Source organism: Lepidothrix coronata, unplaced genomic scaffold, assembly GCF_001604755.1.
Source record: "Lepidothrix coronata isolate B3197 unplaced genomic scaffold, Lepidothrix_coronata-1.0 Scaffold123, whole genome shotgun sequence".
In the NCBI taxonomy this organism is placed as follows: domain Eukaryota; kingdom Metazoa; phylum Chordata; class Aves; order Passeriformes; family Pipridae; genus Lepidothrix; species Lepidothrix coronata.
In genome coordinates this window covers 154,638-180,162 of record NW_016690303.1, presented here as the reverse complement: position 1 = coordinate 180,162, position 25,525 = coordinate 154,638, and the positions used below count along the sequence as shown (strand labels likewise).

General features: G+C 40.0%; 1 protein-coding gene across 2 annotated transcripts; it reads left to right on the top strand.

Moving 5' to 3' along the window:
* The first annotated feature begins 6,982 nt into the window (after positions 1-6,982).
* LOC108502693 (p53 apoptosis effector related to PMP-22-like) lies at positions 6,983-23,569 on the top strand. 2 transcript variants are annotated; one of them, XM_017825854.1, is made up of 4 exons: positions 6,983-7,045; positions 7,134-7,449; positions 21,275-21,418; positions 21,657-23,569. In XM_017825854.1, exons 2-4 carry the CDS (start codon positions 7,245-7,247, stop codon positions 21,869-21,871), a joined length of 564 nt encoding a protein of 187 aa, XP_017681343.1. In that variant the 5' UTR covers positions 6,983-7,045; positions 7,134-7,244; the 3' UTR covers positions 21,872-23,569. The 2 variants fall into 2 exon arrangements, with proteins under 2 accessions (XP_017681343.1, XP_017681342.1); XM_017825853.1 differs by lacking the exon at positions 6,983-7,045 and having other exon boundaries at positions 7,070-7,449.
* The last annotated feature ends 1,956 nt before the right edge of the window (positions 23,570-25,525 follow it).

Sequence of the window (25,525 nt, the reverse complement as noted above, 5' to 3'; positions counted from 1 at the left end):
GAAAAAGATGGTGTACTGGCCTGCTATTTTCAGCAGAAGGCTGCACTTCTCTTGTGATTAGAAACCTTCCCATTTCTAACCTCAGATTATGTGAGGTCCACATTATAGCCCTGTGCTAGTGTCATTCTGTATCCTGAACAACTCTTTTTTCCTCTGCATTTTTACAGAGAGTGAATCTGTCAGTCACTGCTGTCTTATACCAGCTTATGGCTTCTGATTTCTGGAAAGACAGGCTCATTATTTCCCTGTTTGGTTCTTTTAATCTGTTCTCTTCCGTAAATGTCTTAATTTTTAAGTACAGTTACTACCCTGGATTCTGGTGCCTTGCATGGATTTCTTTTTGGGTTTTGGTTCCATGCCTCCTCCCTCTTAACTAGTCTTAATTTTTACATACACAAATGGGGAAAATATTTTGTTTCCTTTTAGATTTTCCTAAATGCTCTGAAGATAATTGGAGGGCTTCTATAGTGCCCGTCTTTTGACAGGAAGACAATTTGTACTCTTGTTTATCTAAAATTCTGTATTAAGCTGCAGCCTAAATCTGTGCTTGCTAAAATCCCCTGAACAGCTCCAGTGAGCTTCAGGCTGCAGTGTCACTCCTTCTAATCCAACCCTGGAGAAAAGAGAGTAGTTCAGGAGAATATGAGCACACTTTGCCCTTGTATCATGGGGAGTTATGGGCAATCAAAAATGTGCATAACTGAGTGCTAGGGAAAGCTAAATGACCTGAATGGGATGATTAATGCTTAAATCTCATGAATATGGGAAACAGCTGCCACACCCCACTGGGATTTTGTATTTTTAGTTGACGCAACAAGTGACTAATTTTTAGACAATTCATTGTCAAGGAAGAATCCTAAAAGAGTATTCACCTGACCTTTACATCCTGCATACAAGGGCTTTTGGACCTAGAGTACATACATAAATCAAGAGTGTAGTAACAGATCATTAGGAGGAGATGGGTTGTTATGGTGATAAGTACTCTAGAAACAAAAACACCCATATACTAAAAGAAAATACTGTGCACACACACACACAAAGAGTTGTTGAGATCATTGAACACTTACGAATTAATGATGAACTAAGCATATATATCTATGGAAACTGAGATGCTTTAGGAGATGCACGACAGCTGAGAGGGCTGGTCTCACAACTCAGAGCAGTGGAGGTTACTGCCAATGTGGAACAGGCCCCTGAAAAACCAGGTTATTCTGTTCCAGTAGGTGAAGTTGCACAGATTTTTAAATTAACTTGGGAGATGATACTCACAACCAGAATAAAGTTTAATCAAGTCTGGAGGATGTATTTGTCAAAGATAGGGATGCTAAGTTTCTGAATGTGATTACTGTAACAGTTGTCTATACAGGATTAGTGAAATCCATGTGCAATAGTTCACAGAAACCTGGTATATGCTAATGTTACTGCACAGGTGCAGCAGTTTTATGTGTAGATCCCATTGAACAAGAATGTGTCGATTTTCCTGTGTGTATGCAGCGTATTTATAAAATAGGTCCAATGAATCCATGGTGCAGGTCTGCACTGGCACACTAAGCAGCCTTTAGTCTGGGATTTCCTGGTGTCCAAAGGTGTGGGCAAAGCTGCTCCAGTTACAAAATTTGACATCTAGAAATCCCAGGCAAAAATCCAATGGCCTCAAATTTTGCCTCTAGAAACTTATATTTAAGTTACTTGGGAGTTGTCAAAATAATCCAAAGGGGTTTTTTATTATGATTTTTGAATTCATAAATTTAATAAGACTGTATAATAAAGACTTTAGAAGAAAACATGTGGACATGCCTAGAGCTTTACAACGTTACAGCTATAAGCAAGATAAATAATAATGTATGATAAGAACTATTCACTGTGTAATATAATTAATAGAAATAAATAAATATCTAATAAATAGAAATTAATTATATTCCTCATGGGTTCATCTTTGCAGGATTGGATAACACTAGAAGAATTGGTATGACTGCTGCTTTTTATTTATTTATGGGAATGTGGACAACACATACTATTTTTAACAGAGCTTTTTGTTAATGAAGAATATTTTGTAAGCAATTTGAAAATAACTTTTTTCTCTGATTTGGAATAGAAAAACAAAACAACTCTCAAAACAAAACTTGGAAACTCATAATTGCCATTTTGAATCAAGACAATAGGAGAAGTTGAAAATGTTGCCAGGAGACCACCAGTTTCATTTCAGCCTGTTTGTCAAATCAGTTTCACATCAGACATTTAAAACTGAAGAGGTCATTTCCATATAACATATTGGCTTAAGCAAAATCCTACTTTTGGCTGGAGAATTTCAAAGTGAAAATCCTGGCCAAAAATCTTAAAAGATATACTTGGCGTTCATGTCATAACTGTAGGTCTCAGAGTGCTTAAAGAAGTAGCTGCTCCCAACTGACCTATAAGGCACAGCAAATAAAAGCCATTCCTTTGACAGAAAATTGTAAGTAGCAAGGCTGTGGCACCTGGGAATTACCTAAGTAAAGCTAATTTTATTCCTCTTCTAAGGCAACTGAGCTATATGCTTTGCACGGAGTTACTGTTATGATCCACTACAATAGGACAAGTATTAGTCAACCTACCTATGCCACAGAGAAGTTTTGGAGCTCAAAGAAAGTAGGTTAAGTAAAATTCTCTCATATGTAGAAGAGGACTATGTTGTACCGCTGTAACTGCTTACACAGGACTTCATAAAATCCCTGTATGTAATATGCTATGATTCTTTGTGCTCACCAGAGAGCTTGTGATCCTGACAACCACACAAGGAAAATTCAGACACCCACAATGGCTACAAATGTCCAGAGGCCCTCTCAGCTGTTAACTGTGTAGTGGATTTACAGAGCCCCATTTATTTCAGCCATTTGTCTGGAGAAGTTGATGGAATTCATCAAACTTCTACAGAGCATCTGTAAGAAATACCTGTTGATTAAACCTTGTTCCAGTATAGAGCTTATCATGTCCTTTAGCAAAAACTAGCTGACAATTAAATCCATGCTCAGACACACAGAGTCTTTGTACTTTCCTAATCTTGTGTTTTCCTTATTTGTGTTTTCCTAATACAGTCTTGAATTGCTCACATAAATGACAATCCTGGATGCTGCCCTCTTTGCATCTCATGTGTTAAAATTTACTGGTCTGCACATGTAGCCTTGGTAAGGAAAGGAAGAAAGTCCTTTCAAGCCTAAGAGTTTGTCCTGTCGAGGCAAGCCTCCTTTACTAACAAGAGCCAGCCAGTGCTGCACATGGGTCAGGCTTCGGAGGTTCCACAGCAAGTTTGTCCTGGATGACGCTTGATAAAAATCTTAACAAAACCCTGTGGGAATTTGCCTCCGAGCTCAGCAGTCAGTGAATAGAGGAAATATCAAACATCTGCAGAACTTTCCTGTGCTTCGTGGGGCAGATAGAGGAAGGCCTTCCCAAACATATAGCAGCAGGACTGAGCACTGACCACTCCCAGGTCATCATCATAAGAGTCGTGGAGGAGTCACAATGTCTGGCTACCACGGGAGAGTGCCTCAGAAAGGGCTGGTGTGGGGGAAACTACAAGATCTCAGTTGAGTTCATTTTTTAGGAGGATGTTCTTATTTTGCAAAGAAGTAAAATCAAGTCCTATTCAAAATGCATTTTCAGTATCCTTCTAATTAACATAAAGAAATTGCAGTTTGGATTACCCTGTGAACACTTTTGATGTCTAAAGGTATTTTCTACATGTGCTTACTGTGGATGAAATATTAGTCACATTGAGAATGCTATTGCCTTACTGCCCAGGGGATGCAGGGCAGTGACCACAAGGTATAATTTGGCTGACTGAGTTGCATCACTGTTGTAACAATAACTGCAGTGCAGCCCTTTCCGAAGGAAAATGGTAGATTGGCGTTATTAGAAAGAAGGGCTGATAGTTGTAAATGGATTAATAAAGATAACAGTAATAATTAGGAGATTTACAATAGCTCATGACAAATATGTTTCTCAGTTGCCCAGAGTGACTTGTTAGATGTGAGATAACACACAAGAGAACAGATAATAAAATAAACCTAGCAAAGCTTTTAAAATACAGACTCTGGGAATTTGTTTTTTATAAGCAGTGTGAGCAATAGAGAATGAAAATATGCTTGCTGCAAAAGTCATGAACATGCACCACACCTGATCATCTTATGATAATCCAGTAATTTATATAGTTTAGCTGACCAGGTCAGAGACTAAAGGTGAGTGAAAATGTGCTGCCAATCATTTCTAAGCTTCTTCTTCTGCTAAGAAAATCGTTTGTGTCTTGGCTGAAAAAGGCATATTTTTATTTTTAGTGCTAATGCCTCTTAGCTCTAATGATTATTTCAAGTAATAAGAATGAAGAGTCATTAGCAATATTTTTAGTTGCAGAAAGTGCACTACAATCTAACAAACAGTTTTAACACTGATAATATATAATTTTCAACAGATGATGCCGGGAGGGACTATCCACAGATACCTGAGAAGGAGAAAAAGCATTTGCTTTCATGTAAACACCCAGCTTGTACATTGCAAAAGACAAAGCATGGTGAGGGTACATCATCACTTCAAATCACTTAGTTTCCAACCATTTTCCCCTGTTTGTCATAGAACTATCAGAATTACAAGAGATAGATGCATCATTTCATCACCTTTGAATGATGAACCCTCTCTGCTCTTCCAGATATCACAAAATACCCTTTTACTGAACGTGAAGATTGCTTGTAGTTCTAAATTACTTAGGGATGACAAAAATGGGCAAGACACACCCATGATGATTGAACACTACTCACCTTCTTTCACAGCTTGACAATGTGCTCTATGGTATCACCTCGCAAATGCTAACATTTGTGACAGTATGCATTCATCCACGGGTGAGCTACAGCGGAAACTGATGACAAATCTTTCAGTCATAAGTGCCTACCTGAAACATGGCTGAGCATTCTAAATGCAGGGAAGACCATTTTAGTCCTCAACAAATATTGGCTCTTGTTTGTTGATGACAAACAAGATATCAGTTTTGTCTTGTGATGACAAGTGCTGACTTCATACTAGATTTCCAGTACAAAATTGCTTTAACTTGATTTGGCTATTTCCTTAGAAAGCTGTAATTTTGCGGAAGATTGAAACTCGGCAAGAGATTGGATATAGACAGCTGAGTAAGGGCTTGTCTACACTCTACTGCCACATTCATGAGTGTTCTGGAAGTCATCTTTAAAAAAACCATTTCATATCCAAATCTGTGTTCTCTCAATGTTTTGGATTCTATTGTGCCTATTTCTACCTCAGCTGTGGCAACAGAAAGAATATGTGTAAACAGACTTGGACAGCTTGTATCTACCAGCATATTGTACTAAGGGTGAGCATCAAATGATATGAGTTTTAATGTAAATATGTTTTTAAAATAATGCATAAAAATGATACATTGCAGTGCTATAGAACTGGTAAATGGTATTTTAAACATTAGGTTAATGATAACTGAATTTGTGGATAGCACAAATATGGACTACAATGAGAGTTACATTCTATTCTAAGGAAATGCTTATTCTGTTCCCTAAAGTTTACTTTACAAAAAAATATGTGAGACTGTCCCTTAACTTCAGTTCAGAATAGCAGCTGACATGTCTTCATGGTTGTCTTTAGCTTTTAGTGACATTAAAATTCAGTAGCCAAAACTGTAAAAGTGTCTCCTGCTGTCACAGAGACCTGATGGATGCCCTTGATGGACCTCTCACAGCCACAGGAATATTGGACTGTGTCTGAGCCACAGGGCAGCTGCTGACAGGATGCTTCAGCTAGACAGAATAAGAGATAAAGCAGCCACACCACTGCTAATCTACCACCAGGCTAGTAAGATATCTCTGATGAGAGATATCGCACAGTGTCATATTAATCTGTTCAAACTGTGTTCATGATGGAGTTAGTACTCCTTCACTGTGCTGTAGCTCATTACTGTGAATGTTCCAATTTGGTTCTGTGCAAGCTCCATGCCTCTTTATGTACAGTGTATCAATGCAATGTAAATGACTAATTTCTTTTATTTAGGCCATTATTGATTTATGAATATCAATTTGGAAAAATGCTGTGAATTTGCAGTTCAGTGTGGCTGTCACATTGCACCATGATCTGCAGTACAATAGCAAATTTCTGTGACTAAATGGAGTCAGTACTTGGATGTAGCCTCATCTGACAAAATTCAACATGGGAGCAAGGGATACTTTGCATCCTCTGGGCTTAACTGTGTTTCACACAAACCAGCTTTGATCTGTAAGGGCTGCAGCTGCTTTCAGATGTAAACGCATCTGGGTCCTACCAAAATGCCAGGTTGTAGCAGCTGTTAGTTCAAAGGGAGAGTGCAGGGAGCACAGCTATATTGATTCTGAGCTGACAGACAGAACCCTGCAGTAGGCTGGGTGGCCTCCTGGGACACAGAGAGGTGAGGGCTCATCTCTGCATCACTCTCAGCATGTTGCAGACAGGCTCTGACAGGCCCCAGGCAGTGCATGTACAGCCAGAGCCATGCACAGGGAGTGTTCGTAAGGCTCAGTCAAATCAAAACTCATTTTTTTTTCTCCCACTAAGGCTATATCCAGATCATACTGTAGCTATGCGCCAAAGGGGGGAAGGGAGGACAGTCCCATGTTCTTTTTTGTCTCAGCTTTATAGCAGCTATGGGAATTTTTTTAATTATAAAAAGTAAGAGATGTTTTATTTTTAAATGGAGTCCAAGAAAGGCAGCTTTCAGCCTCCAGGTGGCAAGTTTCAGAAGCAATCACCCTCTCATGCAAATAGTTCCCTGTTTTGTCTCTGTTTTCACCCGCCATAGAGCAAATCCCTTAGGAGATAGAAAGGTGTATGCACAGCTGTGAGATTCCTCTGCTGGTGGGAATGTCGGGAAGGAAAGTGTTAAATGCTGAGGGTAAACAGCACCCAATTTGTTACCTAGTCAGCACGGCAGAGAAGATCCCACAGATAAACCCAGCCTCGGAGCTTCTCCCCAGCTCAACTGGTTATTGCTCAGCGGCAGCTCTTACTCATCTGAATCTAGGTGGAGCTCCTTTCTTCCCTCCATTCCTCCCTCCCTCTCTGCTGTGTCTCTCCTGACTTTTCTCAAACATCCGTACATGCGGCCGTAGGTACCGGAACTCACTTTCCGGGAGCTTTGCAGAAGTACCCACTGCTTTGCGTTGCTGAGTCTGCGGCAGAGACAGCTGTTCCCGTCCCACCAGCCACCCCTGCCCTGAACAATGGTGAAGTACGGCCTCGACTACACCCGGTGCAGATGGATCCTACCCCTGCTCCTAGGCATAGGAGTCATCTTTGGTATCATTGCGCTGGCGGGCAGGGGCTGGCTGGAGTCGCAGACCTTGCCCTACGTGCAGCAAGCGTCGTTATGGCAGAACTGCAGGAGGCTGGGTGGGGAATGGAGCTGCGAGTCCCTCATGGGTTACGGTAAGCGCCTGCAAGGGTGGCGGGGAGCAGTGTCTGAAGCAGCGGGTCACATCTCCAAACTCATCTTCCCTCGGCTCTCCTAACTGTATCGCCTAATATCTGGCATTTATATATGAGGTTATGGGCAATAGGAATTGTCACTGAAATACATCAAGGCTTTTGGCTAAACGGGTGAAGAAATAAAATGCCCTCACCCCTGTGAAATAAAAAACTGATGGGTTACATAATACAAAAAACCCCCACACATGGTAATGTATCAGTGCAGAAAATATTACAGCATTTTCTTCCTCTCTTAGAAGAAGCTGGTAACCTCTTCTCACTAATCACTACTTTTCAAAACTTAACGGCTACTGCTGATCAAATATCCAAACAGCAGGTTGTGTGGGTAAGCCTGGCATTAGTGTGACAAGCAAGTCTGAGTGCCAGCAAGAAATGAGGAGGTAAAAATGTAAGATGGTAGGAAAATATTCCCAGGGAGTGTCAGGGTGCAGAAGCTGCCCTGAAACTGCTCCGGCAGGTGGGTCGTGTGAAAAAGTCTCCTTGTGATTATGAAAGAAAGCTTTAAAAGATGAAAGGATTTCTTGTTTGTAATAAGTTTTGGTTAAGTATGCTATTAAACATGTTGTTGACCCAGGTGCAATCTTCAGCTTGAGAAGATGTAAACCTCTGAGCCTGGAAGAAGAGCCCAAGAGAAGGGTCACTCTACATGTGCCCTGTTTCTTTTTTTTCCTTTTTTTTTTTCTTTCGGCATATCTGCTATTGGCCATGGTCTGAAATAAGTAATTGTGAATGAAGGGCTGTTAGCCTGAGCCAGGAGGAAAGTTCAAGTGTTCTTAAAATTTATGATAATTCAAATGAAAAGGAAGAACATTTTCTCCAAGGCTAAAAATCTCAGCTTTTATTGTTGAAAATGAGTGTAAAAACACTTGCAGAAGCAGTCTCCGGGATCATTTATCACAGCTTTTCAAAATTGTTCCGGAAAGTTTATTGTACATCATCAAACTCTACCTTCTATGCACAAAATTTGGCTGTAATGAGTTAATTGTAGCAGGCCTCTGTGAGTGCTGGGCTCCAGGGCAAGACCAGTGCTATTGAGCATCACACCCAGTCCCGCTCTCAGGGCTCCACGATGAGCTGTGTGGCTGGGCATAAGTCAAGCCAGCAAATTGGCCTCTGGTACATGGCACTAGAGTGCAGGAGAGAGAACATGATGCTTAGCAAAGGGCTTCTCCCTAAGCTTCTCCTCCTAGGCTTCCCAAAGAGTAAGCCGTCCTCTTGATCTCCAGGTTAGGCCCTAGAAAATGCCACAAATGCCTGCTTTAACTGGAGAGAACACCAAGACCTTGGTATTCACCTTGCTTCTCTTGATAATATAAGAGAATTTTCACCTTGCTTCCAGGTCCTATATAATTGTTTGGCATTTCACTTCCTTCCTTATTCCGCCTCACTCTGATAGCCTTGAATTCTGCATCTGTATGCAGTTTCCCACTGGACAGCATCTACAGACAAACCAGTCCCTCTATGTGGACTATCCTACAGTGTCTGGGGTTGCCATGAATCATATCCACAGTAAGTCCAGCACTTTTAACACAGATATGTTGGACTTGGTACACATATGCAGAATATTATATGGCGGCTACGTTGGACACTCTAATGATGTTTCTGAAAGCATTAGAAATGCTGTTCACAAGTTGCATGACTGCCTTATGCTCCCAATGGGCATGCATCCATCATTTGACCTCTTCACAGTAACTAAATACCCAGGAAACATAAGCAAATCCTCAAAATGCTCCTGGACAAAATTTCTAGGTAGAAGAGAAGAATATGTCTGGGACAATGGAGTCACTTAGCCTGTGGGAGAATATGTAAAGCCTGTATGTAAACAATGGGTGCATAGGCCAGGTGACAGTGGATTACACTGCCAGGCTTCTGCCTCTGCAAGATTATGCCATTAAAATGCAGATCTTGTCCTTCACAGGGGTGAGTTATTCCTAGCCCATGAGAGGTCTGTAGATTGACTCTTAAAGATGCGATCTCGTGACACTGTCCTGATCTTTCCAGACCTTTCCCTCAGACATCTTTTCTCCAGAGGTGGGTTGTGCTCAGATCCAATCCTGGTCTCTGTTTTTCTTTGCTCAGTGGTGTGGGATTGGGATTTTTCTTCTGTGACTCCTGCTTTTTCTTATGCAGGGTACAGGTGGCTGATGCTGGTCTTGGATTCCGACCAAAAGACAAGGCCATGAGACAGCATCTCACTTGTGACATCCAGGTCTTGTATTGAGCCTGATTCTGCCTGCCTCAGTGTTTAAACATAGGGTTTTAACAATTCTGGGATTGTGTTTATCCACTGTACTCCAGAAAGGCCTTGGAAAACAAGCAGTCAGCATCATGTGGGATGTTTAACTTTGTGCCAAGCTAAATACAGTGCTGGTTAAACAGAGTGTAATTATCCACCTTCCTGAGTGCAGAGACAAAAGACATGGTGTAAACATAAATGACAGAAGTGTTTTACATCCTTCCTGAGATGAGATCTCTTTCCCCCCTCTATGCCACAGTTTCCATCTTGTTTCTTCTGATCTTTACTTTCAGCTTCCCTGTCTAATCTGCCACTAGCTGGGTAGGTTCTGAAATTCCTGCGGGGATGGTTTCACTGATATATGTGATATGCATGTGTACTCCAGCAGCTGCCAAGAAATATTGTCAACATGACTTGGACAGTGTAGTTATCTTAATCCACTTCAGACATCTTCATCATATCATAATTAGATATAATTGTAACATTCTTGCAAGTTTTTAATTATAATGTGCAAATTCAAATCAAATGCTGCACGTGCAATGTTTATAATTCCCCTTGAATTTCTGCTGTTTGGGTTAAGATATGTTTATACACAGTCAGAAGACAGAAACCCAACATCATTGAGGTTGGTCAGATTGGAAGGGAAGCAGGTTGAATGTTTCATTGGCTGCACCAGTGGAGTTTGGAGTCTCCAAATAGCTGCTTAAACTGGCAGAATTAAAACCTCACAGGGTCACAGGGAAGACTTTTTTTTTTTTTGAAAGCCAGTAGAGTAGCTCCACTTGTGCAGTTGTCTGTTGTGAAAGCATCTGTTCACCCGTGATCTTTTGCAAAGTTTATGAGCTCTGTGAAAAGTGAGAATAGGAAGAGTTTATACAGTTATCTTCTCCAAGAGTTCAGATCATCTGCTTTAACCATATGACACTCATGTAGACTTTATCAGAAGTCTTTTGCTTTTCAAGCGTATTTAGTTCAAATAAATAGAACTTTCTAGGTAAAAATGTCTAGTGCATTGGGACACTTAGAATGCGTTGAGTTTAGGCTGAAGAGCTGAGAGATACAAACAGTAGCTCTTCATTGTTCTGTCTTTATGAAGAGAGATGAAGACATTTGGATAGAGAATGAGCATGATATGGAATATATCTGTCTGGGACATGGCTAAGTTCACAAAGAAAACGCAGAGGTTAAACCCCACCATGAAGCTGGTATAGCACTCCTTTGTTTTTCTTGATCTTTGCTATATTGCTTCTCTTGAACAAGGTGTGTCTTGCAGACCTGAGACGCTTTTTCAGTATGTAATTTTATTCCACTGTAGGCTTTGAAGATGTTTGAACATGTGTAGGTTTGTCTGGGGGAAAATAACTGATTTTATTAGTCTCAATGTGATGCACAATGGGGTGAAAAACTTGTGATTACACTTGTCCCATCTTATGTTCCACCCAGCCCTGCAGCTCTTCCATGTGCAGATGCTGCCATCAAAACAACTGAAAGTTTAAAGCTTGAAGTTTAAATTGAAGTTATCAGCTCATTTGCATAGTGCAAACAGAGATCTTGGGGAAAAAAATCAGGAAAAAGCTTTTCCACATCGCAAGTGGAATCCAGTTCCTCAGTTATTTTCACAGCATAGTATTCAATTATAGCCTTTTTCTAGGATGTGTGGAGGTTTTAGTGGCTATGGAGATTAGTGGAGGGATGAATGATTTTGCCATGTGGAAAGGACACCTTCCTGCAGCTTGTCTTCCAGGCAAATCACTGGCAACTGTATTCTAGGTAATTCCAGTTTTATTTTGATCTTTGAATATTAGTGCAATACTACAAGATAGGAAGGCTAGTATAGTATGATTATAATGAAAAAAATTACTTCAAATATGACAGTGGATGAGTATGGCTGCAAGATAAGTGAAAGAAGGGAATGTTGCAAAGGTAATAATCCTCTTGAGGAAAGAAATATTCTGCATCCCCTTTGATGAGTAGATTTGCTTCCCCTGTTTTGCCTGTATCAGGCTCTTATTTCTGGAGAATCTTTTGCTATGATGAAGCATTCTTTATTATTCTGGAGGAGGAACAAAATGGAAATCACTGAATAAAAGGGTAATGATGCAACAGCAGGTACAATCCTCAGGGAATGATACAACAGCAAGGTTCATGGTGTGGTTGGGATCAGTTTCCAAGCAGCAAAGGCCCTCTCTTGGTACTACACCTGCCACTGGCCTTGCACTGCTGGCCACACAGCTCTCTCCCTCTGGAAAACTACCTTCTCCGTCAGACCAGTGACTCATCACACCTGGGGTGCAGGACAGACCAGGCACCAAGTTTCACCATTGCCACGCTACCTATGTAAAACTGTTTTGCCTTTCCCCACGTTCCCATAGCATCTGACAGCCAGCACCTAATTCCAGGTGTGGGGAAACCCAGAGGGACAGAATGGAATACAGCAGGGCTTGGGAGGAGAAGCAAGCGGTCCCAGTGGCTCTTTGGCATCTGAGAGTGTCTGTACATTGGAACAGAAATGAAGCAAGCAAATAACTGTGCTTTTGAAGCAGGGACCAGCTGAAGTCACAGTGCCTTTATTGCAGATTTTCCCCAAAGTCAAGGTTCTGCATTTAACAGCTTTCAGAATCTGGTAATATCCAAGTAGATTTGTGAAAGTGTCCTTGCAGCTGGAAAACAAAGGCTCAGGATGTTTCTGACCAGTCCAAGGAAGCCTGTGGGAGACCTCAGGATGGACCCCAGCTCTATGCCCTATAAATGGCGCAGATTACGGGGCAAGCCTTGACTCCTTTGACACAGGGTGAACTGAAAATGAAAGCCTCTTGCCATTCCTACTGTATTGTAGCATGAAATGGTTATATTTGTCTAGAGTGATTGCCTGTAGTTTAATGACAATGTGTGGAGAAGCACACAATTTCCTGTCATCAGTCTCCTAAAAGTCTAGCGTTACCTGGGACTAACCAGTGAGAAATGACATTACAAGATTAGTTACTTAATAATGTAGAATATTCAATAATTATTCAAAACACAGAATGATAGAAAATACCATCTCAATTAAACATACAGAGTAATGAAAATATCACAACGGTGTATTTAAGGAACTCTGCTGCAATAACGAAAGAAAAAGTTCTATTTTTCCCCATCTTGTAGGGGACACTTCATTGTTTCTAAAAAGTTATAAGAGAAGGGAATCAAGCCCAGAGAATTTAATTACCATGGCATTTTTCATTTCTCATCTGCAATTGCTAACATGCTTTCCCTTGTAATTTAAGAGCTTGTCCTTTTATAATTTTAGTGGCAGATTCATTTAATCAGAGTTTTTTCTAAATAATAGTTATGTTCTTGAGCAATTAATTCTACAAACCTCCCTTTAATAACTACAGTTAGATTGGGTGGAAAAATAGCAGTTATGTAGAGGGTTCTCATCTCCCCATCAGGAAATATGAACTGCTGGTGTTGAGGACTTTGTGAAGATCCTCAACACTCTGTGTTCAGGACCTGAAATGCTTGAGAGAGGATTCCATTCACTCACACACACACAGGAGTCATCTCTACTGAAAGCAAATGGAAACTTGTGGCCAAGCTCTCAATTCTCTTCACCTCATCTCTTCCTCTGGCTTACTGAGGCAATCTGATACAGCAGAGCTGTAATAACCTCTCCATAGTCTGAACAGTAATAAGGGTGGCAAGATGCACTCACAATTTCACTGTAGGTTTAAACAGTCAGATTGCTTAAGTGGAAAAGTGTTACGTAAGAAAATAAATGAAACTCTCAAAACATTTTTTCACATTTCTATGTCACTTCTCACTGGCAGCTTAGAATCATAGAATCATAGAATCAGCCGGGTTGGAAGGGACCTCTGAGATCATCAAGTCCAACCCTTGATCCACTACCACCGTGGTTAGTAGACCATGGCACTAAGTGCCACATCCAATCTCATCTTAAAAACCTCCAGGGTCGGAGAATCCACCATTTCCCTGGGCAGCCCATTCCAATGCCTGATTACCGTCTCTGTAAAGAATTTCTTCCTAATTTCCAACCTAAACCTCCCCTGGCACAGCTTAAGACCATGCCCTCTTGTCTTGCTGAGAGCTGCCTGGGAGAAGAGACCAACCCTTGTGTTGTTCTGAGCAATTTTAAACACATTGACTCAGTGAGTGTTGTAATGCTATGTTTCTTCTTGGTTAAGTACCATTACAAAATATCTCATTGGTCAAAAATTCCCAGGAACTCAAGGTAGTTTGTGGCATGATGGCAGTAGCCCATATCCCAGAGGTATCTAGCTTCCTTCTACTAGTACTAAATCACACTTCAGATCACTTCAGGTGCATCAAATCTGCAATTTAATACATCTGATGTCACCTATTATGTTGACATATGTCAACGTAATGTCACCTATTGTGCACACTGTGCCCAAATCAGGCCCCAAATACAGGAAGTCTCTATGCAGTTCATTAAACAATGCCATTAGCACTAAGGAGCAAGTGATGAAAATTTTCAGGAGGCATTGTAAAACTGTTTAATTTGTAAGAACAGTAAATAGAATTAATGTATTTTTAAGAGCATAAAGTACCATTTCTGCCTATATGTTGGGGTTTTATTTTGCAAATGGTGAAATTTTGCTTCTAAGAGAAAATCAGGTCCAGATTCACAGCTGCTGTCTGTTAGAGGGAAATTCCCTAGTGCAAAAGGCAACTTTCAGCAAGGTTCCAGAACAAAGTTTGCTCACAGCATAAAAACTTCAGATCAAGAGTGAGAACAATACTTGGTGCATAAGGAAATAAGATGTAAATTCAGTGTTCTTTAGTCTCAAATGTCTCTGGGAATATAAAACTTTAAAAGAACTTTTTTGGAAAGGTTCCACTCTGCTGTTTTGATTAGAAGTCCTAGTTCATAGCCTGTGTTATTATGAAAATTGGTTCTATTTAATTCACATTCGATATTTCAGCCCATCTTTAACTCAGGGGTAGTTAGGGAGCAGGTACATCTTGCTATTCTCATTAACTGAGCTTATGTAAATGAACTGATTAATCAATGCCTTACCTGTTTCATTTACCTATCTTCCCAACTCCCATATACACATCCAAGTGTAAGTAATCCTGCTTTAATTTAAAATAAATAGGAAAAAACAGAAGGAAAAAAATGTTATAGCATTAAAGTGTATGAGACTGAGTTTTAATCCTGAGATATTCTCAGTGTATGCAACTGCTTCTCAAGATAATGTGAGATAGGGGTACTCCCTGACTCTCATGAGCAAACCTTTAATTTTGAGGCACTATGTGTGCATTATTTTTAATAGCTAACTTACTCCCTTGGTGCTCACTTTGATGATGGCTCTACACCCTCTGCCACTTCTGCCTTCCTAGCGCTAAGTAAGCATCAGGAAGCAGCTCTTATTAATAGAACACTTGCAGAAGCCAGCTTCTAAGTCAAGTCTGTACATGTCTGAGCTTATTATGAGATGAATTTGAACCACTCCCTGAAGATGTAACTGCTCCTCCCCTCAAATTCAAGTCGGAATAGCTTCTCAGTTTAATTGCTTACCTCAGTAAGAGGGGAGGGTTGCCGATTACATAGAGGCTTTGCCTGTGTTTGTTTGTGAGTGAAGTCGGTAGTGAGGAATTAATAGGTTTTTGCTTTAAAGGAATTAAAGCCCTACAAGTCACACTGAACTATCACTTTAGCACTCAGCTGTGGTCAAGACTGCCTTCTGCTAATATGTACTGTGTTTTATTGAGAGATGACATATGCATAGAGGTTCTTGTCCTTAATGTTGTCATCTAAAATCATTATTATGGGGTAATTGTCATAAAGTCCTAATCCTTTCTTGTTTATATGGGACCTGTTACTGATCACCAAGAAACTTTTGCAATGACATTATCTTAGTGTGAGCCTAAATAGGTCATTCTCTGTTTCCGTGGTTGTCTCTTAAATAGTGGCAGGCTAAAAGCTGGTTCCAGGTCCCATAAAAATGGCTTTCATGTTATGAGATAATACTCTGCTATTAAATGAGAAATCCATAATAACTGCCAATGAACTCTAAATAAGTAATGCTAGGGGAATTAAGAATGGAGTTACCAAAAAGGGAGCCACACAGAAGGACTAAAAATTATGTATTCCACTCCAAAGGTTATAAACTCACACAAAAAAAATTCAAAGGAAATCATCCAGTATTGACTACTGTTGGAAAGATACACAGAAAGTGAAATTGCTTCAAAAATGATCAAGATATAATGAAGACAGAAACTCAGAAAATAGTGCACATCCAATCATGCCTTTGATTTTTTTTCTCATTTTATTCTGTTCATAAATTATGCATGACTAACATATGATTTTTCCTCATTTGTACAGATTTCCTTTGAAACTATTTTCGGTCAATAGCTTTCAGTCTGCACATGCAATTTATCCATAAGCTGCTTTTAATAGTTTTGGATTTATCTTGGCTGTATACAAACACATGCACATGGATATTTCAATGCCAGCTCATGTGATCAGCAAACACTTGCAGAGATTTCAATGTACATTTATTTTCATAAAGAGCACAGAAATTTCCCATAGTTGGCATGTTGTGGAGTTGGGATTTCCAGGAGACAGGATATTGCACTGTTTAGTGTTGCACAGGTAACATGGGGAATCCAGAGTCCTGATGACAGTGGCTTGCACATACACTAGCAGCTTGTAACCCTTCAGCTGACAGAGGTGTGTTAATGAGTTTGATGGACCATCTTAAGATTCAGAAATCACATGTTCTGCTGTAAACATGGGCACTTTCACATAGAAACTTTCTTGAGGAGTACAAACCAAAGGGAAATGGGTAAAACCTGGCCAAAGCAGTCCCTTTTCAAAGTGAAGCATGTGCTCTGTAGTGTTCACCACACCCTGAAGAAGAATGTCAGGTTGAGAAACCCAAGTGAGTTCAGCTCTGTTTCCAAAATAATACTCTTTCCCTTTAATCAAAGAGATGTAAAACAGGTTGAGCTTTGCAAACTCAGCCCAGAAACATTCTCATTACATACAACAGAGAAATGAATTGCCACCATTGCAGATTTTAGTTCTTGTAAGAATTGCTTTGCAAGATTGTAGATACAACTTCAGCGTTTGTGTTTCTTTCCCTTGGTAGTATGAAGGATAATAGAGAAAAATATTAGTCTGTTACATTTTCTCCTCCCGATCCCTGTTCCTTTTGAATTAAAGATATCCTTCCTCAAATTGCCGCACAATTCACTGCAGTGTTAAAATGATCAGTCAGCAAGAACCTGTAGGTAATTGTTGGTGTCTTCAAGGTGGCAACAAACCTTTGTTTTTCTTCCCAGTGATAGTTGTGTATTTAGCTTCCAGCCAGGAAGAAAATTTGGAGAAATATGTTCTTATTGATTATACAAGGAACAGTACTCCTGAATTCTCTGGGGTGACTTTCAGAAAATGTGACCAAAAGAGAGACTCGATAGTTTGTGTGGTTTGGGCGTGCCAGATCAAGGAAAACAAGGGAATTTTATTGTGAATATTTTCCCATGTTTTGAAACACGTACACCAGGAAAACAGGCATTTGCATTTGTCATGAGGGAAGTCAGCTTCCCATGCTATTTTCAAGGTACAACAGCTCTTTTTTGAGGGCACCATTTGGAGCATGAAAGATGGCAGGCTAAGGAAATACTAGGTCTGGTTGTTTGAAGTTTTGGCTCAACTTACTACTGACCAAGGAAGTTTGTTTCCTTATGTGTGAAACACAAACAGTGTTTACGCTTTTGCAAACTGTAAAAGCAAGTGAGTAAAATCAGGAAGGCGGGAAACTGCAGGCACTCAGTCCTGGATCTCTAATTAAGTCCATCAGGTTCCCCATGGCTGCAGCCAGCTGCAGGACATTCTGAATGTGTTTATATGGTGCAATCCAAGAGGTAGTCATGCTACCTCCAAACTGATTTAGCTTTAATAGCAGAGTAATAAAGCTGCGTTATTATTGAATTCTGTCTCAGTTCATTATCTTGCTCATAAGAAACCATGAGTTCTGTCCTGGCTTGGGCAGGCTCTTTCTGGTCTCTAAATTAGCTCAAGGGTCTTCTCACACTGTAGGGAGTTTTAGAAGGCAGGCATTTATTTTCATTTTCCAGTAGTCACATATTACTGTATTCACTGTGGATAGCCCAGACTTCCACAAATCATTGGTGATTGACATACAAAACACTATTATCAGAAGCACTGTCCTTGCTCTGCTTGAGATAGGCATAAAAACATGGGTTCCTTCTGTCTGTTTGGGTTAGCAAGGTCTTGTTTTAAGACAAAATTGCTCAGAAAATTACCAGTTAGAAGGAGTTTTGAAGAGTGGATGGTGTGTAGCTGCCTACAAACCCTACGAAGTGTTCATTGGTGTTCTTTCAGCTGACAGAGGAACTAAAAAAGGGAGAAATAGGACTGGTACCAAAGTGTTACAGTATCCTGCTGGTATTCAAGGACACTTTTGCATAAACACCTATTTCTTTTCTAACAAGCACATTTTAACTCTTAAACAGCCAAAACATCACCACCATTTTTGGGGCTGAGAAAACGCATCTCAGAAATTGCTGAATATTTTCAAAGACTCAGCTTGGTAACCTGTAACTGCTGCTCCCTCTGTTTCTCTTCTTGATTTGAAGACAGTTGGACTGGATCCTTTCAGCTTTCAGGTGCCCTCTCTCCAGAGCCAAGCATACTTTCAGTGTGTCGCACCGGTGAGGATTCTTTGGCCTGGAGTACACATTTTTAAGAAAAAGCTTTGCAGTTAGAACAATTTATTTATGCTTTTGCTCAATGTTAAAACAAAAAAACCCCGCAATAAGATAAGAAAGATAAGAAAATGTTTGGTCCAAATTAGCCACTTGTTTGTCAGTGGTTTTTGATCAATTTAATTCTACTAATTCTGATATTTTTAAGGAATTTTAAGTTCTATTGGTAAAGACAGTAAGCTACTTCAGTGCTCCTGGCTGGCACAAGGAAAAATAAACATCTTGGATATAGAAACAGTTGCAATTATTCTTGCACAAAGCTTTTGCTACCTTTTACCCTAGAAAGGTAAGGTGTTTACACACTCAGACTTAGTAGTCTTAGACTACTGATAGCTGCTGCTTTTTGTAAAAGACAAATGAAGTCAGTTCCTCAAAAATACCCCATAAAGACTCTTCCATGCAATCCTATTGCCTTACTTGGAGCTGCATATTTTTTTCTTCCAACGTTGAGTTAATTTTTTTCTCTTCTGTAGAAGTGACAGTCACAAAATTGGCTGTTAAGTGATTAAGCAATGCCTCCAAGTGATGTAAGTATCCTGCAACAAACATGTCTCTTCTTGTCATAGAGCCATTGCCCAGCAGGCTGGGCGTGCGCCCAGTCTGCTTTCATACAGTCACAGCACTTGTAACACTTCTTCAGGAAAAACACCTGGGTGAGCCTGGCAGAGGAGGGAGATGCTGGCATAGGCAAGGTGCCACTACACATGGCTGCAGACACCAACCATGGCTCCCTGAGCCCCCAGCCCAGGTGATGCTCCCACCCCAGAATTTGGTGCTCTTCCGTCAGCTCTTGGGAAGCAAGGCTAACCTCTGGCAGACTGGCAGTGGGCGAGACGGAATGCCTAGGACTCCTGGTGCCTCAGAACTTGCTGGGCAGGCAGCTGTTGAGTCTGCTCTAGGAAAGGACACTCCTTTGCCTGGGAGTTTTGTACCTAACCGGAACCAGTTGTGCACCTAAGAAAAACCATCACCTCTACATGTCCTTGTCACTTCACCCTTCTGACAAAAGTTATAGATTTTGTATGCTGGATGGCAGTGAGGTCACAACTGCTGAGAGACTTCTCTTATGGCCAGGTGTCACTTTTTTGCCTTTTAGAGGGGTAACAGAGTGGCTGGGAGCAGGAGCGTCTTCAACAGGGTATATTGAGCAGTATAATAAATTCCTCTTCCTGAGTGTTTCTTCTAGTACTCTGCCTGAGGTGCTGTCCTCCCACCTGTGCCTCCACATTCAAGCCTACTGTAAACTCCCAGAGAGAAGAGTTTGGGCTAAGATAATGGGCTAGAAAATGAGATGTAAGAACATGCTAGCTGTCCCTATCAGTCTTCTCAGGCAGCTGCCTGTTTACAGGAGAAAAATACAGCTGAAAAGCCCTATAAGCAGACAGAAAGTTTTTTGGCATAAGAAAGAAAATGGACATGACATAACACTGAAAATACACTGCAATAGCTAGAATGAAGCAGGGATCATAAATCAGGGAGGATGAAAGGGAAATTTGTTTTGATGGACTTATGGGAAGAAAAGGATATCTGGAAAATCCTGATCCATTTTTCTCATCTAATATAGTGGTGGTATGGGGCCTGGGGGAAGAGCGATTTGTCACTCACTGGAAACAGGCAATGGCTTTCATGCATACCTGACTCTAGTCATGGGAAAGGCAGGACACTTTGCATTTAATTACTTGCATGCTTAAAGCAAACAAATTGGCAGGTCACTGGATATCAAAAATCTTAACTTGCACAATTTCAGATGCAACTTTTACTGAACAGTGTGCACTGCATTTAAGTTGAATTGTAATTATCATCAGAGTTGTTTGAGATATGATAATTTTTTGGCATTGCTGCTGTATATATTTGGTTACAAGCCAAAACCTTACAAATGCATATTGTATAGGTGAGGGGATGAAGTCTGAAGATGCGTAGCAGACTTCAACTGCTTACTCAATTTAAAACATAATTTAAAAAGTGTTAAAATGGGTATTTTACATTTAAAAGAGGAGACACTTTGATCTCTTTGAGTGGTAGTTGCTCCTCAAGTCTTAAAATATTAAATAAATATTATTTTTCCAGTTATTATGCCAACATAATATGCTTTGCTTTGACATGTTATAACATAAAGTTATATAATTTGAAAATTAAAGAATTAATATCCTGAACAAGCTTGTCAAAATGAAGTGGTTCTAAATTTGTACCAAAATTAGAGGTCAAATTTCTTTACAAAACAGATTCCAAATCCTTAACTCCATTTAAGACACAGAGCTAAACAAAGGCTGAAAGGCAGAAATCTCTGAATTTTGACATTTGTGGGCTACTGCCACACCTGTAAGTTTGCATGTGCTTGTATGAACTTTTCATTTTAAAGGAAGAATTAAATTCATTTCAGGGCAGTCTAATTCCCCTTATCCATGCAAAATGAAGCTGATTTTATGGCATCTGCTGAGGTAACATTTGTTATTACATTCTTACATTTTAAAGCCATTTTTGTCTAGATTCTTCATTGTTAAAGCTAACGAATAAGCTTGCATGCAAGCCCCATTGGAATCTGTGTGAGAGGACAAAACTGGCATTTTTATGCATTCTGCACTTAATGCATGATTTTTTGTGGAACTAAAATGTTCACCTTTAAGAGGAGAGAAAAATCCCATGCTTTCTTTTTTGGGAGCTAACCTTCTTTTCACAGTTTTTAAAATGAACCTTTCATTATGAACCACAGAAAAACAATCCAAAGGATTTTTTTTATTGTTTTTGTTCCTTTCTAATGTATCTCCCTTCTGATTTCAGCTTGGGGAAGAGCTGCTGCTGCGACATACCTGGTTGGCTTTCTACTTCTAGTCATCTGTTTTGCTCTGGCCATCATAGCATTTGCCATTGACACACTTCGGTTCAACTTCATACGTGGGATTGGAGGCTTACTTTTTGTGGCTGGTAAGGAGTCAGGCTTTTAAGCAGATATATGCAGATATATCCATACTAGAACTGATTATTTCCCTCAGTCGATTCTATACTCAAGTCTCTGCCTGTGTGCACCTGAGCTCTCTGTGAAAAAAGTCTGTCACAGCAGTGGATCAATTTTTAGATCCTCCAAAATGTGGGTGATTTTAGCTGCAGGTATTATGGAATGGGCTGGATGTTAAACATCTTTTGTTCTCTCCTGTTTCTTCAGCTGTGTTCTCCATCATGGGCCTGGTCATTTATCCAGTAAAGTTCTCATCTGAAATGGAAATGACAGGAATTAATATGTTCAGCTGGGCTTATGGCTTTGGCTGGACCACCGCCATTATGGAAATATGCTTGGGATTCTTCTTCTGCTGCCTTCCTAACTATGAAGATCAGATCTTGGGTAACGTCAAGCCCACATATTTTTACTCTTCCCCATAAGCACCTGGAAAACTGTTTTCATATTCCAGAGATATCTGACAGACTAGCTATGTTTTTCAGAATATTGTCATCAGATGTTAGTAGAAAAGGCTGGAAACTTTTCAAATGTAAAAAAATGGCACTGGCATCTGCAATAAAGTTATTTACTCTATTTTGGACCTTTATATCTGATGTGGGTTGCTTAGATAAACTGTAAATGTTAAAAGATGTAGGTTTTCCTCATTCATTCCCATGAGTGGGGTGCATGTGGATTCCATTGCATCTTCAATACAGTCATATTTTTAATTAAATTTAGAAAAGCCTTTTAAACTGGCAATTAACAGAACAATGTGTTTCACCTTCCTGAAGGAAAGCAACTCACAAAAAAATCCCATTTTATATGTATCATCTTTAAACTAAAGATTTTGCACATTTTTCAAGAAGTAAAATACCTTAATCCACTGATTAAGTGGTAAATTAATCAGCCAGCACTTCATAACTTTGCTTCCATTTTTCATTCATTCACTTAAGCTATAAGGACAGGTTAAAAGAGGATTAAAGTCACCTACTAAAGCCAGGATCTTCACTTTTACCCATCCATATGGAATTTCTAAATTTATTAATATTTATTTCTAAATATTAGCAAGAGTAAGCAAGGACCATCAGTAATCCCTTAAAAATCCTGGCATGCCATTGCTGGTGCCACTACAGAGTGGGCAGAGGCAGAGGGGATTTCAAGCCACCCCTGCAAACTACAGACCTGGTTTGATAAAACTCCTGGTGTGGTTTTCTTCTTGGGTATCTGACACTTTTTTCTGCTGTATCAAAAAACCTATGGCTTTAAAATGCTTTGTAATATGGTCCAGCTTTTTTATCCAGTGTAGAAAGGTTGGGTATGATTCCCCTGCACCTGAGGAGTTGAGCTGGAGCAGTGTGAGTGTAAATATCAAACAGTTGATAAAAGGCCCTTTTTTCATTCATTTGTTGTTCTTAAGTATTTTAAAAGTGGAAAATGCACATTGTCATATGTAACTGTAAAATGCATAAATACGCCTTGCCATCTCATACTAAAGCTCTCAAAGAGAAAATCACATCATAAAACACCTTTCAGCATCTTATACTCCACAGTGCCTCAAGCCTAGACATATTGCAAGCAATGAAGTATACTCAAGATTCTGCTGGTTTCTGCCTTGTTAAACCTAACTTTATAACATTCCATTTATTCTTAAAGGTCAAAAAAGGATAATTTGTTATGTGGAAAAGAAGTCTTATCTAAACACTTAGCTACGGAGGTTTATTAGCTTGTAACACATCTGCAATTTTTGTAACTATGTATGCTTTATGAAAAGTGCCCTACCAAGTTTTGTTTACTCCGAAGGATAAGAGGTAGAAAATTTTTTAGTAAAACCTCTTGGTAGCTGAAATCAATAAAGGCACAGGGCTTCACCTGGGTTGTTTGGGGCTTTTGTTTGTTCGTATGTTTAAGCAATTAACTCCATTCACTTCTATGGAGTGTTTCTAACTTTGATCAATAAGCATAAGAGATGTATAAGACCAATGGGGAAAATAAATGCAACAAGGAATAATTAGACAGGGACTTGTAAATACCTTCAGAAGATATTTCTTAGCTGGAAGGAAGTCAAAATGGAATAGAGTTGAGAACACAGTTTGTATTAAATAACTTGCAATTCTTTGTGTAATATTATCCATTCAGGAAAAAAAATCATAAATATTTTCATTATGCTTATTACACCTAATAAATGATGGTATCTATGTATTGTTTCAAAAATGAGTCTTAACTTTTGTTCTCTACTGAGATTGGAGAACTGTGGACTCTTCCAAAGCCTCCTCTTCTCAAGCACCACATTGGAGCACCTGGGTATGCTGGCTGGATTTTGAGAGGGAAGAGTAACTTACACATCTAGCATCACAACAGCTTGTGTTATTCTTCAGTCCTATTCTGACTGTCTCCCAAGACCTTTTGTACAAGCACATGAGAATAGTGCACATGCTCTGTTTGCTTATGGGCTACGTGCTGTCAGGTAACTATATGCATGATTCTGTGCTATAATGTGCTACAGCTCGTTTTGGCATGGATGGTAACACATTTGGTATTCACCACATAGGAAGCCAGAGCAGTCCTGCTCAATGTGTTTGCTCCAACAGATGTGTCAATCCCCTGGGGAAGCAAAAGGAACTTAAGCAACCACCATTTGTATTTACAATTTCTTTAACTTTAGCTGGACACTGACAAAACATCTGGAGGTGGGGAAAGGTGCAAAAAGCAAGGTTTAGGAGTGTGACTCCAACCTTGATGAGAGAGCAGAGCATAATTAAAAAGTTAGCAAAATCTCCAGCGATCATCCCCCTTCCTTCCTCCTTGTCTTTGCTGCTCTCAGCAGCTTTACCACCTCCTCTCTTTCTTTCTCCTCCTTTTGCTCCTCCTCCTCCACAAGGGTGTCTGAGCAGTGCCAGGGCTGGAGGCAGTGGCTCTGCAGGACACAGCCCCAGTCCTCATTCCCCACTGCCACTTTCCCCTTTCTGGGAGAGAGGAGGAATGAAGCAACTTTGCTAACCCCAGCACAGCAACAGGGATTCTAGCTTGGCTTCCTGCCCCAGGCCCTTCCCGGGAAAGGCTTCCCCTTAAAAAACAAGGAAGGCAGGTGGGTATCCAACAAGCAGAAGCATCAGAGGCACTAGGGTTCAAGTGCCTGCCTTTAGGGTAGTTTGCTTCCAGTCATGACAGACCAGTTCACCACAGATTCCTAAAAAAACACATCCTAAACCCTGAAGCAGAAAAACAGTGAGAAGAAGTACAGAACTGTTTTACAGATGCCAGTGATGTTTCCTGTGACTGCTGCAACAGGGGCGCATGGCAAAAACAGCATGCAAAATACAATTGGTGCTGACAGGAAAGGAAGCTGAATCCAGGAGCCAAGGATGTGCCTCAACTTAATAGATTATTAACTAGCTACACTACCAACTGCTAGGTTAACAACTAAACTATTAGAATAGTCTACAATGTAAGGTCAAGTACAATATTAACTACCAAATTGTTAAATTAATTTGAGCTAAGTCACAATCAGAAAGCCTGGATTTTCAAGCAAATGAGAAATTAGAGTAAGAGAAGACATCCATTTCGTTCTGCATCTCCATTTGGCAGTGTTCTTGCTCCAAGCCTTACCTATAGGAGAACAGGGCACTTAAACACTAAGAGCAGCAAAATAAAAGACTTAAAGTTTCATTGTGCCCAGTGGCAATGCTAAAGATAGAGCAGGAAAGAACAGATGTCTGAAGCTTTTGGGGACATTAGGTTTCCTACAACAACAGAAATAAAGACTGCCAAAGGCATTGCTACTGTTCCTATCAAATCACGAATTAGGGAAACATCTTCCAATAAACCAATAAACACATTATATCTAATTCAACTGTACTACTGAAAAGCAAAGGAAAAATTGTACTGAAAACAAGTGGAGTGTCAAGCAGCCCTACAGTTATATGCTGAAACAAAAGAAATAATGAAAATTTCCTACAGGTGGGTTAATATGTTCAATTTAAGTTCTTGCATTTCGTCAGTTTGTATAACATGTGCATCTTGGTCTTTACTGCAATTTTCTCTGCAAAGGTCCATATTTCACTTTACATTTCTCAAGCACCTGCTTAATCAATAATTCA